This window comes from Antechinus flavipes, chromosome 4 (assembly GCF_016432865.1).
Source record: "Antechinus flavipes isolate AdamAnt ecotype Samford, QLD, Australia chromosome 4, AdamAnt_v2, whole genome shotgun sequence".
Lineage (NCBI taxonomy): Eukaryota > Metazoa > Chordata > Mammalia > Dasyuromorphia > Dasyuridae > Antechinus > Antechinus flavipes.
In genome coordinates this window covers 298,871,793-298,894,814 of record NC_067401.1, presented here as the reverse complement: position 1 = coordinate 298,894,814, position 23,022 = coordinate 298,871,793, and the positions used below count along the sequence as shown (strand labels likewise).

General features: G+C 35.0%; 1 protein-coding gene and 1 pseudogene across 1 annotated transcript in view; one reads left to right on the top strand and one right to left on the bottom strand.

The window, feature by feature from the left end:
- The window catches only part of MCM9 (minichromosome maintenance 9 homologous recombination repair factor), a 177,201-nt gene that overhangs the window by 7,445 nt on the left and 146,734 nt on the right, over positions 1–23,022 (top strand). Inside the window, exons 3-4 of the mRNA XM_051997629.1 lie at positions 12,912–13,228; positions 15,127–15,208. Of these exons, the coding sequence (XP_051853589.1) occupies positions 12,912–13,228; positions 15,127–15,208 (399 nt within the window). The remainder of the gene's footprint in view (positions 1–12,911; positions 13,229–15,126; positions 15,209–23,022) is intronic.
- On the bottom strand, positions 495–2,206 carry LOC127559241 (leucine-rich repeat-containing protein 28-like; annotated as a pseudogene).

Here is a 23,022-nt window from a genome sequence, read left to right as displayed (position 1 = left end):
CCTTTTTCTTTTAAGTATATATAGTGTCAACACATAAAACTGTCTAGCTTGTTTGTTCCCTCTGTTCTTTTCTGTGCTTTAAAAAGCACACTTTTCATTCTTTCCTTTTTTTTATTTTTTTAACAATCCTATTCTTAGTGCCCTTTCTTCAGATGAGATACTTATCAAAGTAGGTAGCACAGTTTGCATAGTGTCTGGCATACAAAATATGTGCTGTAATAAGTGATAATTCCTTCCCCTCCTTCCTTTATTTCCTTCCCTTCCTCCCAAAACAAACAAATCTTTGTTATCAATCTTCATAGCCTAGCAAAACAGTTTCCCATATTGTCTGTACAAAAACGTATGTCTCAGTCTACATCTTGAATCTGCAAACTCTCTGGCAGGAGACAGGCAGCATTTTTACTCATTGGTCAATAACCACGTTTTTAGATATGTTACAGGAATTCTTGCTGTGTTTTTTTTTTTTAAGTTAAAGAACATTTTTTTATCCTAAGTATGTTTTTCCTTATATAAGGCTTAAATTTCTATGTACATTTAGTGTAATTACCCTTATTATAACTGTGCCATTGGTGTCTCAGAGGAAAGAGCTTTGGGTAGACTAAAATAAACATTGGCTTGATACAATGCTGACAGTTTCCCAGACATCAGTGTAGCAATTCAAGGAGACTTTTAGATGATGAGATTGGAGACAGATGATGAGATAAAGTTCAGATCATTTATTAACTGTAGGTATTATATAGACTTCGCATTGCTACTTCTTGTGATCTGTTTCTGTCCTTATAGACTTAACCTCTGCTGGAAGGAAAACAGTTAATTTCTGTGATGAGAATGAAAGCAGCTTCATTTCTGAAATTTGAATGGGAGAGCCATAGCCACTGCAGTAATTGACCTTATTCTATAAATAGGAAGGCAAGCTTTTCAGGAGAATGTTGTTATTCACATACATATTTTGTAGTTATCTCAAGATGGACTTAAATCAAGTGGCAAAAATTCAGGCGTTTCCAGCCACAGAGAATTCATTGAAGCTAGGAAGTTGGCAAAGATGGTGTGTACCTCACCACTAGTGATTTTGGTCCACAGTTAGATACTGCAGAGAAAGGCACATATGAAACCTCTCCAGTATAGTTAGCAAACAGTTGGTAGAAATGTCTAGTATCTGCAGCTCTTTCAAATCTGTAACTTTTGGAGGTAAGAATTTTATTTGGTTATTAGCTAATTGAAGGTGATCTAAAGACCTTAGATGACCAGTCTCCTGGTAGTTTCTAAGGCATTATTATTCAGATCTAGATCCTGAAGCTTTACCAAGGAACCAAGTACAACAACTAAATTCTTTGATTGAAGCCACAATTCCACAAGGTTTGGGAGCTTCTGGGCAAGATCTGGCAAGGTTGTTAAGCAGTTTTTTTTTTCATATAAAGGCTTTCCAAGTATTATGGCCCTCATCTTTGAGTAGATCCATTGAAAAATGGTACAGATTCCTGAATTTAAGAAAAAAATTCTCGTGTTTTTCCAGATTTGACACAGATTGTCTTACAAAATTCTGATGCTATGACTGAACTTGTCTATCATTCACTTTAGGAGCAATATATCTTATGAAATATAATATCTACTTCTGGCTATGAGGCTACTTCCCCCCTTTTAGGAGGGAAGGAAGGAGGGGAAAGACAAGAATTCTTGCTCAAATCTGAATTGGACTAGATGGTTTATGACATCTCTTCCATTCTGAGATTTTGTGATTTAGGAGTCAACAGTATGACATGACCATCAAACAAGCCAACCAGATCTTATTTTGCAACAAAAAAGGCATCAAATACCAAACTAGGGAAGTAGAAGGCCTCTCCTATGGCTATTTCATTTTAGGAAAGACACATTGATAGAGCAGTCAGAAGACAGATAATCCTGCTCATTTTCAACTAGTAACATCTTGTATTAGGAACAATTGTTTGGTCTGTCAGTTAATGAGAAAAATTTTTTTAATTTCCAGTGAACCATAGATACCCTGGTGGTTTAGGAACACTGCTCATTGAATACAGATGTTGTAGATGTAGAATAGTATTATACTGGAATATCTACAACGTCTCTTGTAACTGTTTTCTCTCTAATGAAGTTTCTCTTTATGAAGCCACAGCTTTTGCTTGGGTCCTTACCACTACTCACCTGAACTATTAGAATAACCACTTACGTTTGAGGCTTTTCCCTTCTTCATTCAATCATTGGTAGCTTAAAGAACAAGTTTGGCAATGTAACTCATCTGGCTCAAGAACTTCAGTAGCTTCATTATCCATAGCATAAAATATAAGCTTTTTTTTTTTTTAAAGCTTTTGAAGTCCTTTACAACCTGGCAATGGCAACCTTCTTGCTCTCCTCATTCTGGCCAAATAGGTCTGTGTACTGTTCTTCATACAGGACTTCCCATCTCTGTCCTTGTACACAAGTTGTTTTCTATATCTTGGGAACCCTCTTCTCCCCTCTGCCTCTTACAATACTTCATTCCCTTCAGGTGCCACTTTCTATACTAGGTCTTCTCCTTTCTTTTCCCATTTCTCTCTAGTTAGTAATCTCTCCTCTCTCTCCAAAAGCACTTTGAATTCACTAGTGTGTTTGTATTGTTCCCTCAATCGAGTAGAAAGTCCATCTGAGCAGGAACCTCTTTTTAAAATATCTTTGAATCCTTAATCTCTTAGCACAGTGACAAATACCTGGTAGATATCTAATAAATGCTTTTTAAGTTGAATCTTAGTTTTGCTGATTCAGGGTATACATCTCTCATAAGACAACAAATGCACATAAAACTCTTTAGGTTGCCCCTTCTCTCATTATGGCTTAAGGAGGTCTCTATCCCAAGTTACTGAAATACTGAGAAAAAATTTCCCTTGCTTTTTGTTGTCTGTTTTCTTGATTTTTCCAATAGGATCCCCTCATAGTATCTTTTCCACTAAGTAGTACTAAATTCAAATTGTTTTGTTGTGTTGAGATTTTGTGAAAATGCACGGTTCTACATTCCTAGTTTAATGAAACTGGATTACTTCTGACTCCCCTTTTGTATTACATTTGATTCTTTGTGTTCAGTAGTTTGAGAATTCAGTTGAATTTTGTTCAGATAATTGGGAGGAGTTTAGAAATAAGAACCCTGAAGAAAATGGAAAAGTTATTACTCCCTAATTTCAGATCACAAGTATTTTATGAACTCAGCTGTTAGGAGTTTGGTATAGTAGAAAGATTTAGAGTCTTGGGTTTAAATTTCAATTTTTTCACTTTCTGTCTGCATGATCCTGAATATACCTCTTCTTCTCTGACTTCAGTTTTCTTTTATAAAAACTATAAGTTTGATTAGACGACTTCTGATGTTCCTTTTAGCCATAAATTCTATGAAAGCAAACAGGAGGGTGAGGCTACTAGAAACCATGTCCTAATAAAGATTAGCTGGAGTAAGGAAGGGCTGTAATTGATATCTTCAAATATTTGAAGAGCTTTAACTTTCTGCTTGGGCCAAAACTAGGAACAATAAATAGATATTGCATATTTCATATTAATTTAGGGAAAATTTGTTTAACATAGTTCAATCATTTCAATTGTTCATGATCTCATTCAATTCTTTGTGACCCCATTTAGGGTTTTCTTGGCCCAGATACTAGAGTGGTTTGTCATTTTTTTCTCTACTGTGTCCCAGTAGAGATGAGGAACTGAGCCAAATAGGGTTTAAGTAACTTGCCCCGGGTCATATAGCTAATTAAGTGTCTGAGGCCATATTTGAACTCAGGAAGATGAATCTCACTTCAGAGCAGGCACACTGTCCACTGCACCATCTAGTTGTCCCTTAACAACTAGAATTGCCCTTAAACACAAGGCTGCCTTGGAAGAGGAACATTCAACAAGCACTGCATAAGCATAAACGATGTGCCTGCTGAGCAGCTAAGAGGTACAATGAATAGAAAACTGAGTCTGCAGTCAAAAAGATCTGATTTCAAATCCAGCCTCAGACACTTGCTAGTTTTGTGATGCTAGGCAAGGCTCAATCTCCACATTGGAGAAGGAAATGGCAAACTATTTTTTGCTATGAATAGTCACAAAGAGTTAAATACAACTGAACAGCCAAATGCCAGGCACCATGTTAAGTGCTGGGAATACACATCAAAAAATAAAGTAGTCCTGGGCTTATATCCCAAAGAGATACTAAAGAAGGGAAAGGGACCTGTATGTGCCAAAATGTTTGTGGCAGCCCTCTTTGTGATGGCCAGAAACTGGAAACTGAGTGGATGCCCATCAATTGGAGAATAGCTGAATAAACTGTGGTATATGAATGTTATGGAATATTATTGTTCTGTAAGAAATGACCAGCAAAATGAATACAGAGAGGACTGGAGAGACTTACATGAACTGATGCTAAGTGAAATGAGCAGAACCAGATCATTATATACCTCAATAACGATACTGTATGAGGATATATTCTGAGGGACGTGGATTTCTTTGACAAAGAGACCTGAGTTTCAAGTGATCAAGGATGGACAGAAGCAGCTACACCCAAAGAAAGAACACTGGGAAATGAATGCAAACTGTTTGCATTTTTGTTTTTCTTCCTGTGTTATTTCTACCTTCTGAATCCAATTCTCCCTGTGCAACAAGAAAACTGTTCGGTTCTGCACACATATATTGTATCTAGGATATACTGTAACCTATTTAACATGTAAAGGACTGCTTGCTATCTGGGGGAGGGGGTGGAGAGAGGGAGGGGAAAAATCAGAACAGAAGCGAGTGCAAGGGATAATGCTGTAAAAAATTACCCTGGCATGGGTTCTATCAATAAAAAATTATTTAAAAAAAAAAAAAAAGGAAGTAGTCCCTGCTCTAAAGGAGCTTAAATTCTAGAGGAAGAGAAATATATATGTAGAATAAATATAAAGCTGCTAAGAGGGAGGGTACAAGCATCTGAGAGATCCGGAAAGATATTCATGTAGAAGATGGTGCTTGATTTGAAGGAACTGAGCATTTCTGTGAAATTGGAAATGGAACTTTTGGGGGGAGGGTAAAGAGCTTAGTTCTTTTCAGATGGCCAGGGCAGAAGTCTGGGATGACACAAGAGATGTAGTGTCACATGTGAGAAACAGGCTAGTTTGTTTCATTTTAAAGAGAAATGTATGCCATGCCAATTTACTAAAGGCAGGGAAGTGATACTAAGTAAAATAAGTGATAACAGTGTTATAGGTGTAAAAAGATTGTTCCAGGATGTTCTGGAACAATTAATTCAGTAAAATTCCAAAAAGATGAGCCACCTGATTTAAGTGAAATGAAAACATCTGGAGAATTTCTGGGGAAGAAATTATGAGCATGAGTAATTTTTAGGCATCAGAACACTAAGTCATTATGAACTGGAATTAATTTTTTTTTCTTTATAATAGATTTGTTCATGGATTGACATTCAGGGAGACTAAGGTTAATTTTAATAATTTTTAGATAGTAGTTTTTAAAATGTCACAATCTTAGTTAGCTAAGTTGTGTTGAGATAATTAAATTTGGTTGTCCCAGTAACCCTAAAGGTTACAGGTAGAATTGTCTTTGTATTAAAATAGGTAGAAGAAAATGTCCTGATATTCAAAAAGAAAGGACGGGAGGATGGGGGAGGAAGGAATCTGAAAGCCAGTGAAAATGACTTTGATTCCTGGCCAAATTCTAGAATGTATTGCCAAAGGAATGGTTAGAGAACATCTTAAAAAGGAAGCAGTGATTGTAAAGAAAAACAGAAACAAATAAAAACAGCTTGGCTTCATCACCATTACTACCATCATGATAGCTACCATTAAATAGTGATTCTAAGGTTTATAAAGAGCTTTGCAGATGTCTCATTCTCCTAACCAACTTGGGAGATAGATGTTATTTTCCCATTTTGCTGATGAGGAAATTAAGGTAGACAGAGGTTAAGTGACTTGGCCAGGATCACATATCTAGGAAGTATTTGAAAAGAGATTTGAATTTAGATCTTCCTGACTCCAGGTCTATGCTCTGTCCACTGTGTTTCAAACAGATCATGTAAGATTAACTTTATTTTCTTTTTTGACAATTACTACAGGGGAATGCTGTAGATATAGTTTGGTGAAACATTAATTAAAGTCTTTCATGTTCTTCATGTGGGAAAGATAGAAAGATGTAGAGCAGACCAGTAGTCTCCAAATAAGGTCTGTAAAATGACCCAAGGGTTTTCATTTGAAAGAAGGGAAAAAGGGTTAATTCTTCTTTCCTCCTTTTCCATAGCCAGTTATTAGTCTTTCTCCAATAAAACTATATCACCACTTTCAATGTCCTGCTTTTTGCTCTCCTCTTTATGTTAGATTCTTGTGGGAATGCTTTGGGAATGAATTCCTTAATGTGGTTCTAACCTAAACTGTTCCGATATCCCGTAGTAGCTACAGATTCTCTCCTCCCCATCTACCTTCTGGAAGAAGACAGGTGTTGCTCTTGAGCAGTGATTGGTGACCAAGCCCTTTCCATTTACACTTTCATTTTTTAATAGGAAAACATGAGTAGCATAATAGGAGCAGACATGGATATTTTGTAATTATATTACATTTTCCTGTTTGCATTTAGAACTCTTTCCAATGTGACTTCAACCTGTCTTTTTTGTGGTTATTATTCCCTGTTAGATCTTAGATCCAACTAAACTGATCGTTTTGCTGATTCTCATCCATGATATTCCATCTCCTATCTCTGCCTTTGCACAATTTCTCCAACCTGCCTGGAATATGCTTGCTCCATACTTCTTTGAAATACCTCCTGTTTTTTTCAAAGTTTCGCTCAAACACTTTGTAGCCTTTGTGATCCTCAAGCTGCTTGTTCTTCTCACTCTATTATCTTGCCTTTTATTTTGCATATATTAGTTGGGGCACTCATTTTCACCTGCTTTAGAATGCAGGTTTTTTGGTATCAGACTTTCTTTTTTTCCCCCCATATCCCCAGCTCCTGGTGCAGTGCCACGAGCCTGTGGAGCCTTGGTTGTTGGCTGGGAATTAAGATTCAACCTGTGTGCCCTTGAGAAAGTTACTTCATTATGAAGTTTTCTTGTCCATAAAATGGGGATGATAATATATACTTCACAAGGTTATTATGAGGCTAAAACAAGATAATGAGTGACATGTACTTTGTAAACCTTAAATTGCTTTGTGAATGTCAGTTAAGATGATGATAACCTCTAAGGGCCTATCTATGATTCTCTATGAAAAGTATTGAAATGTAAAGGGAAGAGTAAATGGGGGAGAAATGACATTTATATGTTATCTGAAATGATGGACGTACTTCTGTCATTAGCACACATGATAAAACTTATGAAATGCCTGTAATTCCTCTGTTCTGATAGCCTTTATACCAAAGAGTATTAACAGTTTTTATATTCAGCTCTTATGATGGCTTAGTTTCTGACCTTGGAGATTTGACATTTTTCTGCCTCATTATAGAATCTGAAGAATATATGCAATTAGACATTAGTAGGATTAGAATGAATTAATGTTCATCACAGCCTTCTTATTTGAAGGGTTTGTGTGTGTGTGTGTGTGTGTATGATGAGACAAAAAGATCAGTTTTTTTCCTAGCATATTTCAGTGCCTTTAATAAATTTGATTTATAACTGTGAGATACAAGTCTTAACCAAAAAAAGCTGAAAATTCAAAAATGTCTTTTCCTTAATTATCATTGGCTTGTCTTAATACTTCAATTGCTTCATTATGCAAAATAGAGTAAACTGATCAGATCTTGAAATGAAAGTGTACAAGTGACCTGGACTGGAGCATAAATTACATATTGAGGCAAATCACTTTGATTATAATTTTAAAAATCCATTTGGGCACATTAAATATAAATCAAATGTATTCTACAGTCTAAAATGTTGTTATAATGGAGATGGAACTTATTATCTATTTTACAGATGAAACTACTATACTGAAATACCAGAGGATGAAGTGACTTGTCACAGATTTACTCTCAATTAAAAAAATTTAATTACATGTTGTTTTTACTTCTGCATTTCCCACTGTGTCCTTCTCCCAATGTTGTCTTAGAGAATAATTCATTACAATGAATAATTTTTTAAAGGATGAAAAAAGTTAAACAGAACTAACAGTATGGCCTTCAGACTTAACCTCATTGCCTAGTGCCAACTCCAGGCTTGCCCTGGAGGAGAGGAGAAAACGTACATGTTACCTGTCTAGGGAGCACAGATTATTTGAGACAGTGTGCTCTGATTGGGTCCCTTACACACAAAGGAGAAACCTGGGGCTCAGAACAGTTAACGGCTTATTAACTATGTGCCTAATAGTACAGCTTATATTCAAGGACTAAGTAAAAATTTTTTGGTGGTTTATATTTCCTTTGGGTCACATGTTGACAAACTGGTAGTGTTACATAGGTGCTAGGGATAGGTGTAAGAATGGATACAATGTGTTTATTAACTATGTAATCCTGGGCAAGTTACTTGAATTGGAATCCTGTATCAGACACTTTCTAATTTGGGGTTTCCGAGTAATTCTTTTAACTTTTTTCAGCCTCAGTTTTGTCATCTGTACAATGGTTTCTTAATAAAAAGCCTATCTCAAAAGGTTGTTGTGAGGCTCAAATGAAGTAACATATATAAAGTACTTTATAAATCATAAAGCAGACATAAATGCCAGCTGCTATTTATCATCATCATCAGAACAGAGTTTTGGTGTTGGTACTTTGCACTGTTGTGAGGAGGGCAGGCTATGCCATTTCAATGTATGCATCTCACAGACTTTGTTCTCAAGTCTCCACAGTGCTTGTCAGAAGTATGTAGGCTGTTTGGAAGCTTTCAAGTCAAAATGGACAGCTACAAGGTATGCCAAGAAAAGTGCAACTAAAGAAAGGAAAGCCAAAATAAAAGATGAAGGCCAAAAAAAAAAAATCCCATTAAAAAGGTCAAGGCCTCAAACAGTCCAACTCAGAAGAATCTGAAAGCCTAAGGCTGGAAGGGTCTAACCTAGAATGTACCAGCCTAAAAAACAGTTTTCCCAAAAATATAAAAAGCAAGAGGCTGCCAGGCATTAAATAAAAATGATCCATGACTAAAAAAAAAAAATCCCCAAATAAACTAATCTATATATGAAAAAGTTGATATTCATAACTGCAAGAACAATTTATACTGTCATAATATTATAAAAATGAAAACATTAAAGCACTTAAGAACCCTTTTCAACACAGTGATTAACTATGATTCTAGAGGACTAGCGATTCAGAGGACCAGGGTTCAAATCCCACTTGTGACGCTTACTACCTGTGTAACTCATATTGTCACTAACTCTCCCAGAGTCCTCATCTCTTCACCTGAAAGTTGTTAGACTAGGTAGCCTTTGAGTTCCTTCTAGCTTTAGATCTAAGATTCTACAGACCATTTGTTATATGCCAGGTACTGTGCTGGACTCTGATGATAAACTTACATTGTATTGAATTGATCCTTCTTTTTCTCAGCCATAGACAGCTGGAAATGTTATCTTCAGGAAGAAAACAGGTTTCAATTAAACTAATGATATAAGGAAAAGAGAAGCAAAAGTTTTGGGATTAAGAAGAATTTGTCTACAGTGGAAAGGGATTCCACAAGGCATGGTAGAAGGAATATTAAGTACTCTTGGATAGGTCAAGCGAATATAATAAAGATGACAATACTATCTCTTTATTTAGTGCTATACCAATCCAACTCCCAAGAAACTATTTTACTGATCTAGAAAAGATAACAACAAAATTCATCTGGAAGAACAAAAGGTCAAGAATTTCAAGGGAACGAATGAAAAAAAAAATCAAATGAAGGTAGCCTAGCTGTACTTTATCTAAAACTATATTCTAAAGCAGTGGTCGCCAAAACCATTTCTTATTGGCTAAGAAATAGACTAGTTGATCATTGGAATAGATTAGGTTCACAGGACAGCAGTCTAGTGTTTGACAAACCCAAAGACCCCCAGCTTTTGGGATAAGAATTCACTAATTGGCAAAAACTGCTGGGAAAATTGGAAATTAGTATGGCAGAAACTAGTATGGCATTGACCCACACTTAACACTGTATACCAAAATAAAGTCCAGATGGGTACATGATCTAGACATAAAGAATGAGATTATAAATAAATTGGAAGAACATAGGATAGTTTATCTCTCAGACCTGTGGAGGAGGAAGGAATTTATGACCAAAGAAGAACTAGAGATCATTATTGATCACAAAATAAGTAATTTTGATTATATTAAGTTAAAAAGTTTTTGTACAAACAAAATTAATGCAATCAAGATCAGAAGGGAAGCAATAAACTGGAAAAACATTTTTACAGTCAAAAGTTCTGATAAAGGCCTCATTTCCAAATTATATAAAGAATTGAGTCAAATATATAAGAAATCAAGTCATTCTCCAATTGATAAATGGTCAAAGGATATGTGAACAATTTTCTGATGAAGAAATTGAAATTATTTCTAGTGATACGAAAAACTGCTCCAAATCACTGTTGATTAGAGAAATGGAAATTGAGACAACTCTGAGATATCACTACACATCTGTCAGATTGACTAAGATGACAGAAAAAGATAATGATGAATGTTGGAGGGGATGTGAGGAAAACTGGAACACTGATACATTGTTGGTGGATTGTGAATGGATCCAACAATTCTGGAGAGCAATATGGAACTACGCTCAAAACGTTATCAAACTGTGTATACCCTTTGATCCAGCTGTGTTACTACTGGGCTTATACCCTAAAGAGATATTAAAGGAGGGAAAGGAACCCACATGTGCAAAAATGTTTGTGGCAGCCCTGTTTGTAGTGGCCAGAAACTGGAAACTAAATGGATGCCCATCAATTGGAGAATGGCAGTAATAACAATAATATTCCATAACATTCATATATCATAATTAATAAATAATGATAAATAATAAATAATGATGATCAACGCTGATAGATGTGGCTCTCTTCATCAATGAGATGATTCAAACCAGTTCTACTTGTTCGGTAATGAAGAGAACCATCTACACCCAGAGAGAGGACCATGGGAGCTGAGTGTGGACTACAACTTAGTATTTCCACTCTTTCTGTTATTGTTTGCTTACATTTTTGTTTTCCCTCTCACGTTTTTTTCTTTCTTAACAGATCTTGTGCAGCAAGATAACTGTATTAATATGTATATTTATATTGGATTTAACATACACTTTAACATATTTAGCATGTATTGCACTACTTGCCATCTAGGGTAGGGGGTAGGAGGAAGGAGGGGAAAAGTTGGAGCAGAAGGTTTTCCAAGGGTCAATAGTGATAAATTACCCATTCATATGTTTTGGAAATAAAAAGCTATAATAAAAATAAAATAAAATAAAAAATAACATGTTAATTCCCACATTCCAATGGGAAGTCTGGGAAACAAAAGAAAGGTAATTAAGATTGCCAGAACTGTTAAGCTATGTTGACGTTTATTCTGATTAGGTAAAGCAAGCAACAGATACCATTTTGAGGATTCTGCACACTATCAGAAATGAAGAACTGATGTCCCTGCTAAGAATAGAATTAGTGTAAATGTTAGAGCTTGTTTTCAAGGGAAAGAAACTTCTGTGCCTTGTAATGTTTCCAATTTTGTATCATAAGAAATACCAGTGTGGACTTAATTTAATTAACAACTTTCCTTTTTTTTAATTATAGCTTTTTATTTACAAGATATATGTGTGGATAATTTTTCAGCATTGACCCTTACAAAACCTTCTGTTCCAACTTTTCCCCTCCTTCCTCCCACTTCCTCCCCCAGGTGGCAGGTAGACCAATACGTGTTAAATATGTCAAAGTATATGAACAACTTTACTCTTAACACAGAGATGCTTTCAAAGACATATGTACACTAGGGTCCACTTCTGAAAAATGAATAGAATTGATATTGAATGAAAAATGCTTTTTCTCCCTTCTCCCCACCTATCTTGCTGCTTTCCTTTCTTCTATTTGTTTTCTCTTTTTTTCCAATCTTCTCCTACATTCTTTACTTAAAGCACATGAAGCCCTGTAACATTCTCTCCACAGTATCATTAGCCTTTGCTTTCTGAAGGATAAAAAACCATAAGCTTGTGAAAGGGAAAGGTGATGCTAAGGGTAAACCTGTAAATTAATGCAAATCTTTCTCTGCTTAGTTAGGAAAAACATGCAATCAAATTTATCTAGAAATTGTTGATTTAAACTAAAAGAAACAATACCTTTTGAGAACATTGAGTGCCATTTCCTTATTCTAAGTGTTAACACATTGTTACTCAGCTTGGTAGTTTGCTGACTAAATCATTGACTGTTGTGATGTTTGGGGGCGTAATGAATATATTAGTCTTGTGTAAGGGAGGGAAGATACATTTATCAAACCAGGCCTCACTCCTTGCAGAATTCTGTTGTGTTTTAAGTTGTAGAGTATTACTTTTCATTTACAGTCATTGTAAAATCTAGCTACAGGCTTTTAGAATCTTTGTTCAGCTTTTAAAAATAAAAAGTTCAAGTGATTTCTATTCTTTTTTTTTTTTAAGTTTTGTAAAATACCATTTTTCCAATTACATAAAGATAGTCTTCAGCATTCATTTTTAAAATAAGTTTCTTAGTTCCAAACTTTTTGCCTTCACTCCCTCCCTTCTTTTCATCCTCTTCCCCAAAGTGGCAAGCAGTTTGATATAGGTTATACTTGTATAGTTGTACTAAACATATTTCCCTATCAGTCATATTGTAAAAGAAGTGATTCCTGTATTCTTATTGAAATTGATTCTGTGATTTTTTAAAATTAATTTGATTCTTAAACAAAATACAAAGAAGTTTTTGCTTGAGAGAGATCTATAGAATATCACCTCCAAAATTTGAACATTATACTTTTCACATATAGTAAGATATCACAAGATGAAATAACTATTAATTGTGTTTCCTTCTCAGGTTTGCCTGTTTGTCCTGAACTGATGAGGGAGCATATTCCTAAAACCAAAGATGTGGGACACTTTTTATCTGTCACTGGGACAGTCATTCGTACCAGTATGGTGAAAGTTCTAGAATATGAACGGGATTACATGTGTAACAAGTGCAAACATGTTTTTGTGGTCAAGGCTGACTTTGAGCAGCATTATGCATTCTGTCGTCCATCATCATGCCCCAACAAAGAAGGCTGCAATTCTTCTAAATTCACTTGTCTCTCAGGCTCATCATCTTCTCCTGCACGCTGTAGAGATTATCAAGAAATAAAAATTCAGGAACAGGTAAGAAAACTGGGAAATAGGGATGGAAAGACATAAATTAATTTGAAGAAATAAAATCACTTTTTGCTCTCAATTATAGTAAAGTTCTTGCTTTAAAAAAAAAAAAAGGGATAGAGAACTGGACTTGTGATATAAAATTGTAAAATGTTTAACTGTAGCTGAGGACCCCAACACTTAACATAATATCTGGCACATTCTAGGTGCTCTATAAGTATTATTTCTAATGATGATAATTAAGATGATGACAATGACAGTAACCTGGGTTCAAATCCAGATTCAGACATTTATTAGTGGTGTGACTATCAATTCAACCTCAATTTCTTCATTTCTGAAATTGGGATAATAATAACCTGTATTTCATAGAGAAATTTTTTGAGAAATGTAATACATGTAATGTATTTTTTGAAAGAAATGTAATACATATTAAGTGCTTACTGTGTGTCAGGCACTTAGGCAGGGGATTCAAGAGGAAAATATTCTTTGTAGAGGTTAATTAATCATAAGGCATTTATGTAGTGTCTGCTGTGTGCCAGGTGTGGGATTGGGCACCAGGGATACCACCACCTCTTCCCCCTCCCTCCTAAAAAAAAGAAAACAGTCTCTGCCTTCATGTAGCTTTAACAGAATGTTTAGATTTTCATCTACAACTTTGAACTTTGAAGTCTTAATTTGATATAATTTCCCCCCTCTTTTATTCCCACTTAATTTAATTCAGATTTTCTTCGCTTTTCATCTAAGCTATTATAGTTTCTTAACTTTGTCTTTCTGCTCCAATCTGTTCCTTCTCTAACCTAGCTTTAATTGCTTTCTAATTAGTCTTGGTAAGTTTTTTTTTTTTTTTTATTCTGATTGTCATTCTTCCTCTTAAAACTAACTTCTTATTTCCTATCAAATAAAGCATCAATTTCTGATCTTATTTGAGGGCTCCCCTTAGTCTGGATCTAAACTGTATTTCTGGCCTTTTATTGTGCTATTTTTCTTGTCATGTTCTCCAGATTCCATTCTGATCTTGTCCTCTTTCTTCTCTATGCCTATGTTTGTTTATGCTGTCTCCCTGCCTGTAATGTACTCTTTCTGGAGCAGCTGGGTGGCTCAGTGGATAGAGCACTAGTTCTGAAGTCAGGAAGACCTGAGTTCAAATCTGGTCTCAGACACTTAATACTTCTTAGCTGTGTGACTCTGGTCAAGTCACTTAACCCTAGTTGCCTCGGGGTAGGGGGGGGAGCTTATGAGTAATATATTCGTCCCTCTCATCCCTCTCGATTGAAGTGCTTTCCTTCAATTCATGGTCCAAATAAGGTACTACTTTCATGAAGTTTTCTTCCCTCTTTCATCATTGAAGATAATCACTTCATCTTAAAACTTCTCAAAATTCTTTTCCTAGACTTCTTCCTTACATATATTTGTTCCTGCTTTTTCTACCTCCTTTAGTTTGGAATTCTTTGGGAGCAGGAACGACGTCATATTTTTGTATCTCTGATATTTAGTGCAGTGTCTCACACATAGTAAGAGCTTAAAAATTTTTGAAATTTAAAAAATTCATCTTTCTTGAAATTAACTGTGATTCATATTAGACAAATAGTTCTTTGAGGGATGGACTCTTTAATTTGATATTGGAATTTAACTAGATAATGTTGTGGGGGGTTTTTTCCCCTTGGAAAGCTCTGTGATTTTATTGGTTTGGGAAAACTCCTGGTCTGTAATTCCTTCTACCAAGGCAGACTGCCAACTGTTTTTCAATTTATATTTTTAGAGAAGTTGCCTAGGCCACTGAGGATGACATAGCCAATATTTATAAACGATTAAATGTCAAAGAAAGGACTTGAACCCAGGTTTTCTTGACTGCAAAACTGGCTTTCTATGTAAACCGATTAAAGATTCTTTTTTTTTTCCTTTAGGTCCAAAGGCTGTCTGTGGGAAGTATTCCACGATCTATGAAAGTTGTCCTAGAAGATGATTTAGTAGACAGTTGTAAATCTGGTGAGAATTAAGAAAACTCTCTATTTAATCATTTTCCAGAATCTTTGTAATTATCACCCTTTATGTGGGGATGGTAGAACTAGGGGTGGAGAAGGGTAAGTGAAGTCTTCATAAGATCATAGATTTAAAGCTGAAATGGACTTTGGAAACTAATAACTTTTATAGTAATAATAGATAGCATTCATATAGCACTTTAAACTATATAAAACACTTTACAAATATTACTTTATCCTCACAAAAACCTTGGATGAAAGGTGCTGGTAAGTGTCCTCATTTCTAAAATGAAAAAACTGAGCCAGACAAAAGTTAATTGACTTTTCCAAAGCTGCATTCTCATCTGTGCCACTTAACTTGCTCAGCATATAACAGAGTGTACAATACATAGTGCTTAAAAAGTACTTATAGATTGACTGTTGAGAATTTTGACATTCCTCAGACTGAATGTTGTTGTTGTGATATCTCACTTAGAGATTTATTCAGATAAGTATTCAAGTAAAACATTATTTTCTAGGGTTTGAGGTTTCCTGTTAATATGTGCCTTCTTATAAGAATACTTTTGGGTAGAATCCTCTTTTAATAAGTTTGGAAGAAGTTTAAAATTACTTCATTGCTTCAAAATGTTTTGAAAAAAATCTTTTGATGCTTTATATAGGAAGAAACCACATTTTAAAAAAATCTTGACTTAGATTTAGTATACATTAGCCATAGAGTGTGTTTTGATACCAGTAATTTGGAAGATATTAGTTAAGAGTCTTGATACTTGAGAAGAGTAATGCTGTTTTCTTGTTCTATTGTAACTGTATTTGAATGCACTCTCAAATTTTTAAAATAAAATTTGGTATGTTTTTCACGTGCTGTGTTGGTGATTTCTGGAATAGGGCCGGCTATCTACATATGTATGCATATGTCTCTAAAGAATGTTTACCTCATTTGATGGGAGCTAGAACATAAATAAGGTACTGTCCATTTCAGAGCTAATCTCAAAGTTGGAAGAGTAATAAACTTCAAAAAGTATCTTCTAAATAATGAAATGATAATTAGTACCACTTGTTTGGGTGATCTCAGGTAAAATCATTTAACCTCCTGCTGCCCTAACTATATCTGTAAGTAGACAGTGTTGGACTAGAGGACCTCTAACGTCTCATCATCTGTTTCTAAATTTCTGATCCTCTGATTTTGTGTCTCCTTGGGACTGGCATTTCCAGCTTAGGAAATTGGTTCCCATCAGAACTGGATCTCTCTTCCTCCAGTAAGCTTCCTAATCCTAATTCCTTCCTCTAGGGGTAGGAATGGGAGAAATGCTGATCCTTTCCTCTTTCTCTGACCAAGCCAAAAATGAACAAACTTGAAAGTTGTACTCTTTACTGAATAACTGGAAATTTAATATGATGTTAAAAATGAAAGAGGGAAAAGGGGAAAAGACAAAGTAACTAATATATTCTAGATGATTAGAGTACATCTAGTTCTTCTCATTTTACAGCTGAGGAAGTTGAGACCAGGGATATTAAATGACTTAACAATAGTAACTAGCTTTTATATGGTGCTTTAAGATTAACAAAGTATTGTATATGTCTGTTATCCTATTTTAATCTTCATAAATCCCATGAGAAAGCACTATTATCTCATTTTAAAGATAAGGAAACTGAGACTTAAAGATTAAATAACTTGCCCCAGGTCAATAGCTGGGAAATATTTGAGGCAGAATTTGAACTTGAGTCTTTCTGACTTCAGGTCCCATACTATTATATACTATTATACCACCTAGCTGCCTCATAACTTACCCAAAGTCACTTACTGAAGTAAGTGTCTCAGAGGCAGGATTTGCTACTCCAGTTTTAACACTGCCACCTATATTTAGCTATAGCTAAAATGGCTCTTTTGTTCATCCATTACCTTTCAACTTCCCTTACTCCTCCCCAACTTACGTATTACAAACTTCTACCTAAATTTCCATGTCTTCATACCAAAAGCAAATAGAATAGCTTGTCCAATCAGAAAGAGCTTTAAAATTAGGATGTGTAGTCACTTTATCCTAAATCTACAGCCTCCTTTTGCTTGAGCTAAAATAACCCCTATAATCTGCTGAAAAAGGCTATTTTGTCCTTCCTTCACTATTCCAGATGCTCTTGACATTGAATAACTCCTAAGCTGATATTTTATTAAAATGATTACTAGGTATCATATCACTCTATGGAAGTCACCAATCCAAGCACCAGAAAACATTTTTTTTTTTTTGGCTAATATATACATGTATGTCTGTGTATACATATATATGCATGCATATATTTATAGCCAACACATGAAAAGCATGTCAAATTTCATTTAAAATATATATTATTATATAGATATCTTAGAATAACTACTTCATGTAGATAGTGTAGCAAAATGATGAAATTGTTTATAATTAAATCAATGCTAAAATTTTTTAAAAGACTTGTGAAATTATGTCAGACTTGCAGTTCAAATGGAATTTTTCGTAGCTCTGTTACCAAAATGTTAGCATGGGATATTAGCTTAGAAGTGGAAATAAGCTAATATTGTAATGGTGTTAATTGAATATAGGATCCTGTCTGCACTGACCATTCATTCTATACTCTCAATCTAATTATGAAGAATGAGGGGACTTCACTATGTTCTCAGAACCATAAGTTTTTAAGGGAATATTGAAATTATATAAAGCAAAATTTCTGCCTTCAAGAAGCTGGCAATCTTGTGTGGGACATAAAATTTTGATATTTCAGTGGTTTTTTGAATTTTATTTGAGTATTCCTTGACATTGAGTATGTCCAGACCATAGCCTATATTTTCTCATTCTGTGTGACTTGTACATTGTGCTTTCATAAATCCTCTGCTCAATTAGAGGGCCAGTAGAAGAGAGAGAAGCTTTTAGGTCATATTTTGACTTAGAAAACTACATATTAATATTAACTATGTTCTCGTGTATTTTTATTTATTTTGTTAAATTTACCTAGTTACATTTTAATCCGATTCAGGCAGCAATTGGGAACATTTTAGGTCTGCCCACACTTTAGGCTTCCTCCTTCTCAGGTACCAGTGGTGCAAGCAAGAATTATCTATTTCTCTTGCTACATGATCAGTCTTTCCCTCTTCTAGGCATACATCTCTCTGTGTTTATTTTTAGTCAACTGCTCCTGCACACTTCTGTGGTAATATGTTACAGTTTACTTACATCCCCTATGCTCTTTCCACTTCATGTGTATCCATTTCCCTTTGATATACAACTTTAATGCTTCCAGTACAACTCCAAGCATTACAGTGTCATTTTAAAAATGTGGATTAAAAAGTTGGGACTTGGTTTCTGGGAGAGGTTTGGGGGTCATTAAAAGCACTGAGCAGTTTGCCACAGCCCAGTCCACTCTAGTATCCGATTTCCTAAGTGAATAATTAGCTATAACTCTTAAATCACAGAATTTCAGAGTTAAACAAACATTGTAGAAGCCATCTAGTCCAACCCTTACCTAACAATTCCTTCTGCAATGTCTGGAACAATTGATTACATAGCCTGGTGTACTTGAAGAATTCCAGTGAAGAAGTACTTAACTATCTCTTGGAACAATACAGTATACTTTTGGGTAGCTCAAATTGTTAGGAAAATTTTCTTTGTATCAAGCCTAAATTTGCCCCTTTGCAAGTTCCATTCCAGGACCAAGGAACAAGTCCAACCCCACTTTCACATGAGCCCTTCAAATACACACATGCATATATGCACATGCACATAGACCCACTAAGTCTTCTTAGATTAAAATACCCCATTTTCTTTAATCCTTATGTGGCAGGAGCTTGAGCCTCTTTATAATTATAGATTCCTACCTTTGCACCCCTGCAGCTTATTTTTTTCCTTGTTTAAGTGTGTTGCCAGAGCAGCCCAGCCATATGGGGTGATGTCATCAGATGAAATCCTACTCTTAACTAAACTTGGCAACACTATTTCTCTGAATTTGGCTTGATCCTCCAACCTGCTTCCATCCTACAAAATCTAAGTTCTGAGGGATGGACCACAACACTCAGTTACATTCAGATTCTCTTAGGGTCCTAAGGGTAACCCTGTTGAGAGTAAATATACTTGCTCTCTTTACTACTCTGTCTTGAGCCCCCATTTAGTGCATTTTCTGTCTACACAATCAGCCACTCAGAAGGCTGTGTATCCACACAATGTGCAATATTTACGTAGCCTGCAATTGAATAATGATATTAAATCTTAAATATTTACTTTTTAATTTATTTAATAAGGCAAAAGAGATAATAAAGATACCATTAGGTAAATGCAAATACATAAAGAATAAAAGACCTCACAATATTTATATAAACTCATATCACAGTTTATTGAAAGGCTATAGTAAAGTTTTGGTGGCATAGAAACACATAAAAGAGGGAAACTAATGATTAGGGTAAAGCTTTAAACTGCCAGTTCCAGTATTACTGGTCCATTCATAAACATCTGTACCACATGAAACTGCTTCTCAGTTCACTACTTGACTGTTGATCCTCACCACTCTTTAGCCAAGAGAATCTTCTTTAACTTGTGTCAATCAAAAAGCATTTATTACATATCTATTGTGAACCAAGTACTATGCTTTTCCAACATAACTTTTTCAGTTTTTCAAGTAATGATCACCAATAGTTATTGTTCAGTTATTTTAGTCATGTCCAATGCTTTGTGATCTATTATGGGGTTTTCTTAGCAGAGATAATGGAGTACTTTGCTATTCCTTCTACTCATTTTACAGATTAGGAAACTGAGGCAAACAAAATTAAATAACTTGCCCAGAGCCACAAAACTAATAATGCAGATCAGCCCAACTAGGTATTGAGTCATTTGGATGCTGTTCTGATCAATTCAGAAAGCAACGTACAGCAACACAATTCAGGTTCACTTTTTAAATCAGCTCCCCAAGATTCCACAGCAATTACAAAATCTCTGCTTTTTCTGCTCATTCCAGAGGTGGCAACAGAAAACCAGCCCTTAAGAAAAGCATTACCTTTCTGCAGCTCTAAGTGATACTAAATTGCAATAATTACTTATCTTTGGAACTCTTGACTAATGATATCAATTTCCTTCAGCCAGTCAGAAATTACTTTAGCCTAAGCCTCTCAATTGACTATTTTAAACAGGTTTTTCTTACCCTTCTCCTGCTGTTTTGTGAGATTCCTGTTGACCATCTGGGTGGTGTTCAGTGGTGTAATGAAAAGCTAGCCTCTCGATGACTCATCTTTTTCTTTTCCCAAATTTTCTCCTGCCAAATCCAACAGTCCTTTTTCTGTTATACCCCAATCTCTAAATGTTTATATAATTGCTCATTTTCTTAGTTTTATCCTCTAGGCATAAAACATGTTTGCAAAAGTAGATGACATAAATCATGATTTGTGACTCTGAAGTTCTCAACTGGTAGTGTGTTTCTGTGGTGTCATTGAAAATTTCTTTAGTACTTCTCTAGTTTCTAGTAAATAAAGTACATATATTTTAGCAGTTCAAAACAGATCTTTTCATACTTAGTAACCAAATTATGGCCATAACAACAGTATTGTCTTTCATCCAGTTTGAGAATAAATACAGATTAATTCCTTTACCAGAACACCTCCAGACTTTTCAACTATTTTTTATCATTAACTGCTTGGTAGTGCAATAGAACACTGGGCCTGAAGTTAGGAAGATGAGTTAAAATAAGGATTCAGTCTAACATGTATTTCAACATATTTAGCATGTATTGGACCACCTGCCAACTAGGGGAGGGGAGGAGGGGAAGAAAGGAGGGTGTTGGGTCAATGTTGGAAAAATTACCCATGCATATGCTTTGTAAATAAAAAGCTTTAATAAAAAATTAATAATAATAAGGATCAGATACTTGTTAGCTATGTTTTCCTGGGCAAGTCACATAATCTTCAGTTGTTTCAGTTTCCTCAACTGTAAAATAGGAATGTTAATAGCACCTGGTTCACTGGGTTGTGAGGATAAAATGAGATATTTGCAAAGCACTTAGCACAATTCCTAGCATATAGTAAATGTTTATTTCCCTCCTTCCCTATGAAGAGGGTTTTACCCAGAACTGAATACAATCTAATATGATCTGACCATAGCAGAGTACAATGAACTATCACTTTCTTATGCCTAGAATCTGGTTCAATGCAGACTAAGATTAAGTAAATTTTCTTGGCTGTCATATCAAGCTCTTATTGACCTTGTTGGCCATTAGAACCCCCAAATCTTTTTTTTTCCCTCAGAAATCCTATTTAACCATACCTATTTAATGTTCTAGATTAACAAGATTTTTCTAAATTCTTATTCTGTCATCCAACATATAAGCTATTCTGCCTGGCTTTTCTTTTTTTAACTTAAGATTTAAAAGATCACCATCATTGATTAAAATATCAAACACCACCAACTACAAGTTCCTGAGGAATTCCACTGGAGAAAACTTCCCAAATTGACAGTAAGCATAAATATCACTTACTTGAATCTGGACATTCAACCAATTCCAAATCTATCTAATGAGGCTATTATTGGCTATTTCCTTTTGAGCCTTGTCTTTTACACAAGAATAACTTTGCTTAAATCTAAAACTATATTCACAGCATTTCACTTCCTGTTATAACATTCTAGAAACCTAAATAAAAAAATTAAAAAGTTATAATAATCTAATGTATCATAATAATATAAAAATTAATCTAGCTTGACCTCTTGGTGAAGCCAGCCTGGCTCTCTGTGGTCACTTTATCATCTAAATGTTCACAAATCATCCTTCGTGATTTCCCTTTGATTGCCATCATATGTGCCAGTTCTTTGGGTGCCTGAGGATATAGTTCATCTGGGCCACTTGATCTGAATTTATCTGGGGTAAGCTCAATACTTTATTTCCTTGCTTATTTTGATTATCATTTTTCTTTCTGCCATATTTGTTGTCTTGTTTAATTAATCCAGAAATCATTCTTCTGGTCAGAGAAAACAAGCAAAATAAGAAATGAACTGCTTAACTCTGCCTCAGCTTCCTCAGTTGTGAGATGGGGATCATAACAGCACCTATCTTAATTATTGTAAGGTTTAAATGAGGTATTTGTATAGTACTTAGTATAGTGCCTAACATATAGGAGGTTCTTAATAGCTGCTTGTCTTCCCCATATTCCCCCTCATCTCCTCCATGATTGAAAAGGGTCTTTATAATCAATATCACAATCTTGTCTGAATGGAGAAGTTTGGGTCCTAATCCAGCTCTTCTGGAGAAAAGAGATACTCTTTGTTTTGGAGTAGATAGATGGTGCAGTGTATAAAGTACTGGATCTGGAATCAAAAAGACTCATCTTTGTGAATTTGAAACTGACCTCAACTTGCCTCAGTTTCTTCATCTGTAAAATGAGCTGGAGAAGGAAATGGCAAAGCACTCCAGCATCTTTGTCATAAAAATCCAAAATGGAATCCTAAAGAGTTGGACACAACTGAACAATTCTTAGTTTTAAGTTTAGTTGCCTCCCTTAATCTATTTTCTTATGAAAAGCTTTTTGTTCTTTAGCCAGACCTTCTTAAACTTTTTCCACCTGTGACCCTTTTTTGCTGAGAAATTTTTATGAATCCCGAGTATGTAGACATATAAAATAGGTATATATAAATAAAATATTTGCTGATAATAAGTCATAATTTCGCAATACCTACATTCAGTTATTGACCCTATATGGGGTCATAACCCACAGTTTAAGTAGCTTTGCTGTAATCTATGTTCCCAAAGGGGCAAGACTAAAAAGGTTCTTAGACTATTATTTCTTAACATTTTTAGAGAAATTGAAATGACATTTTTTACAAAAAG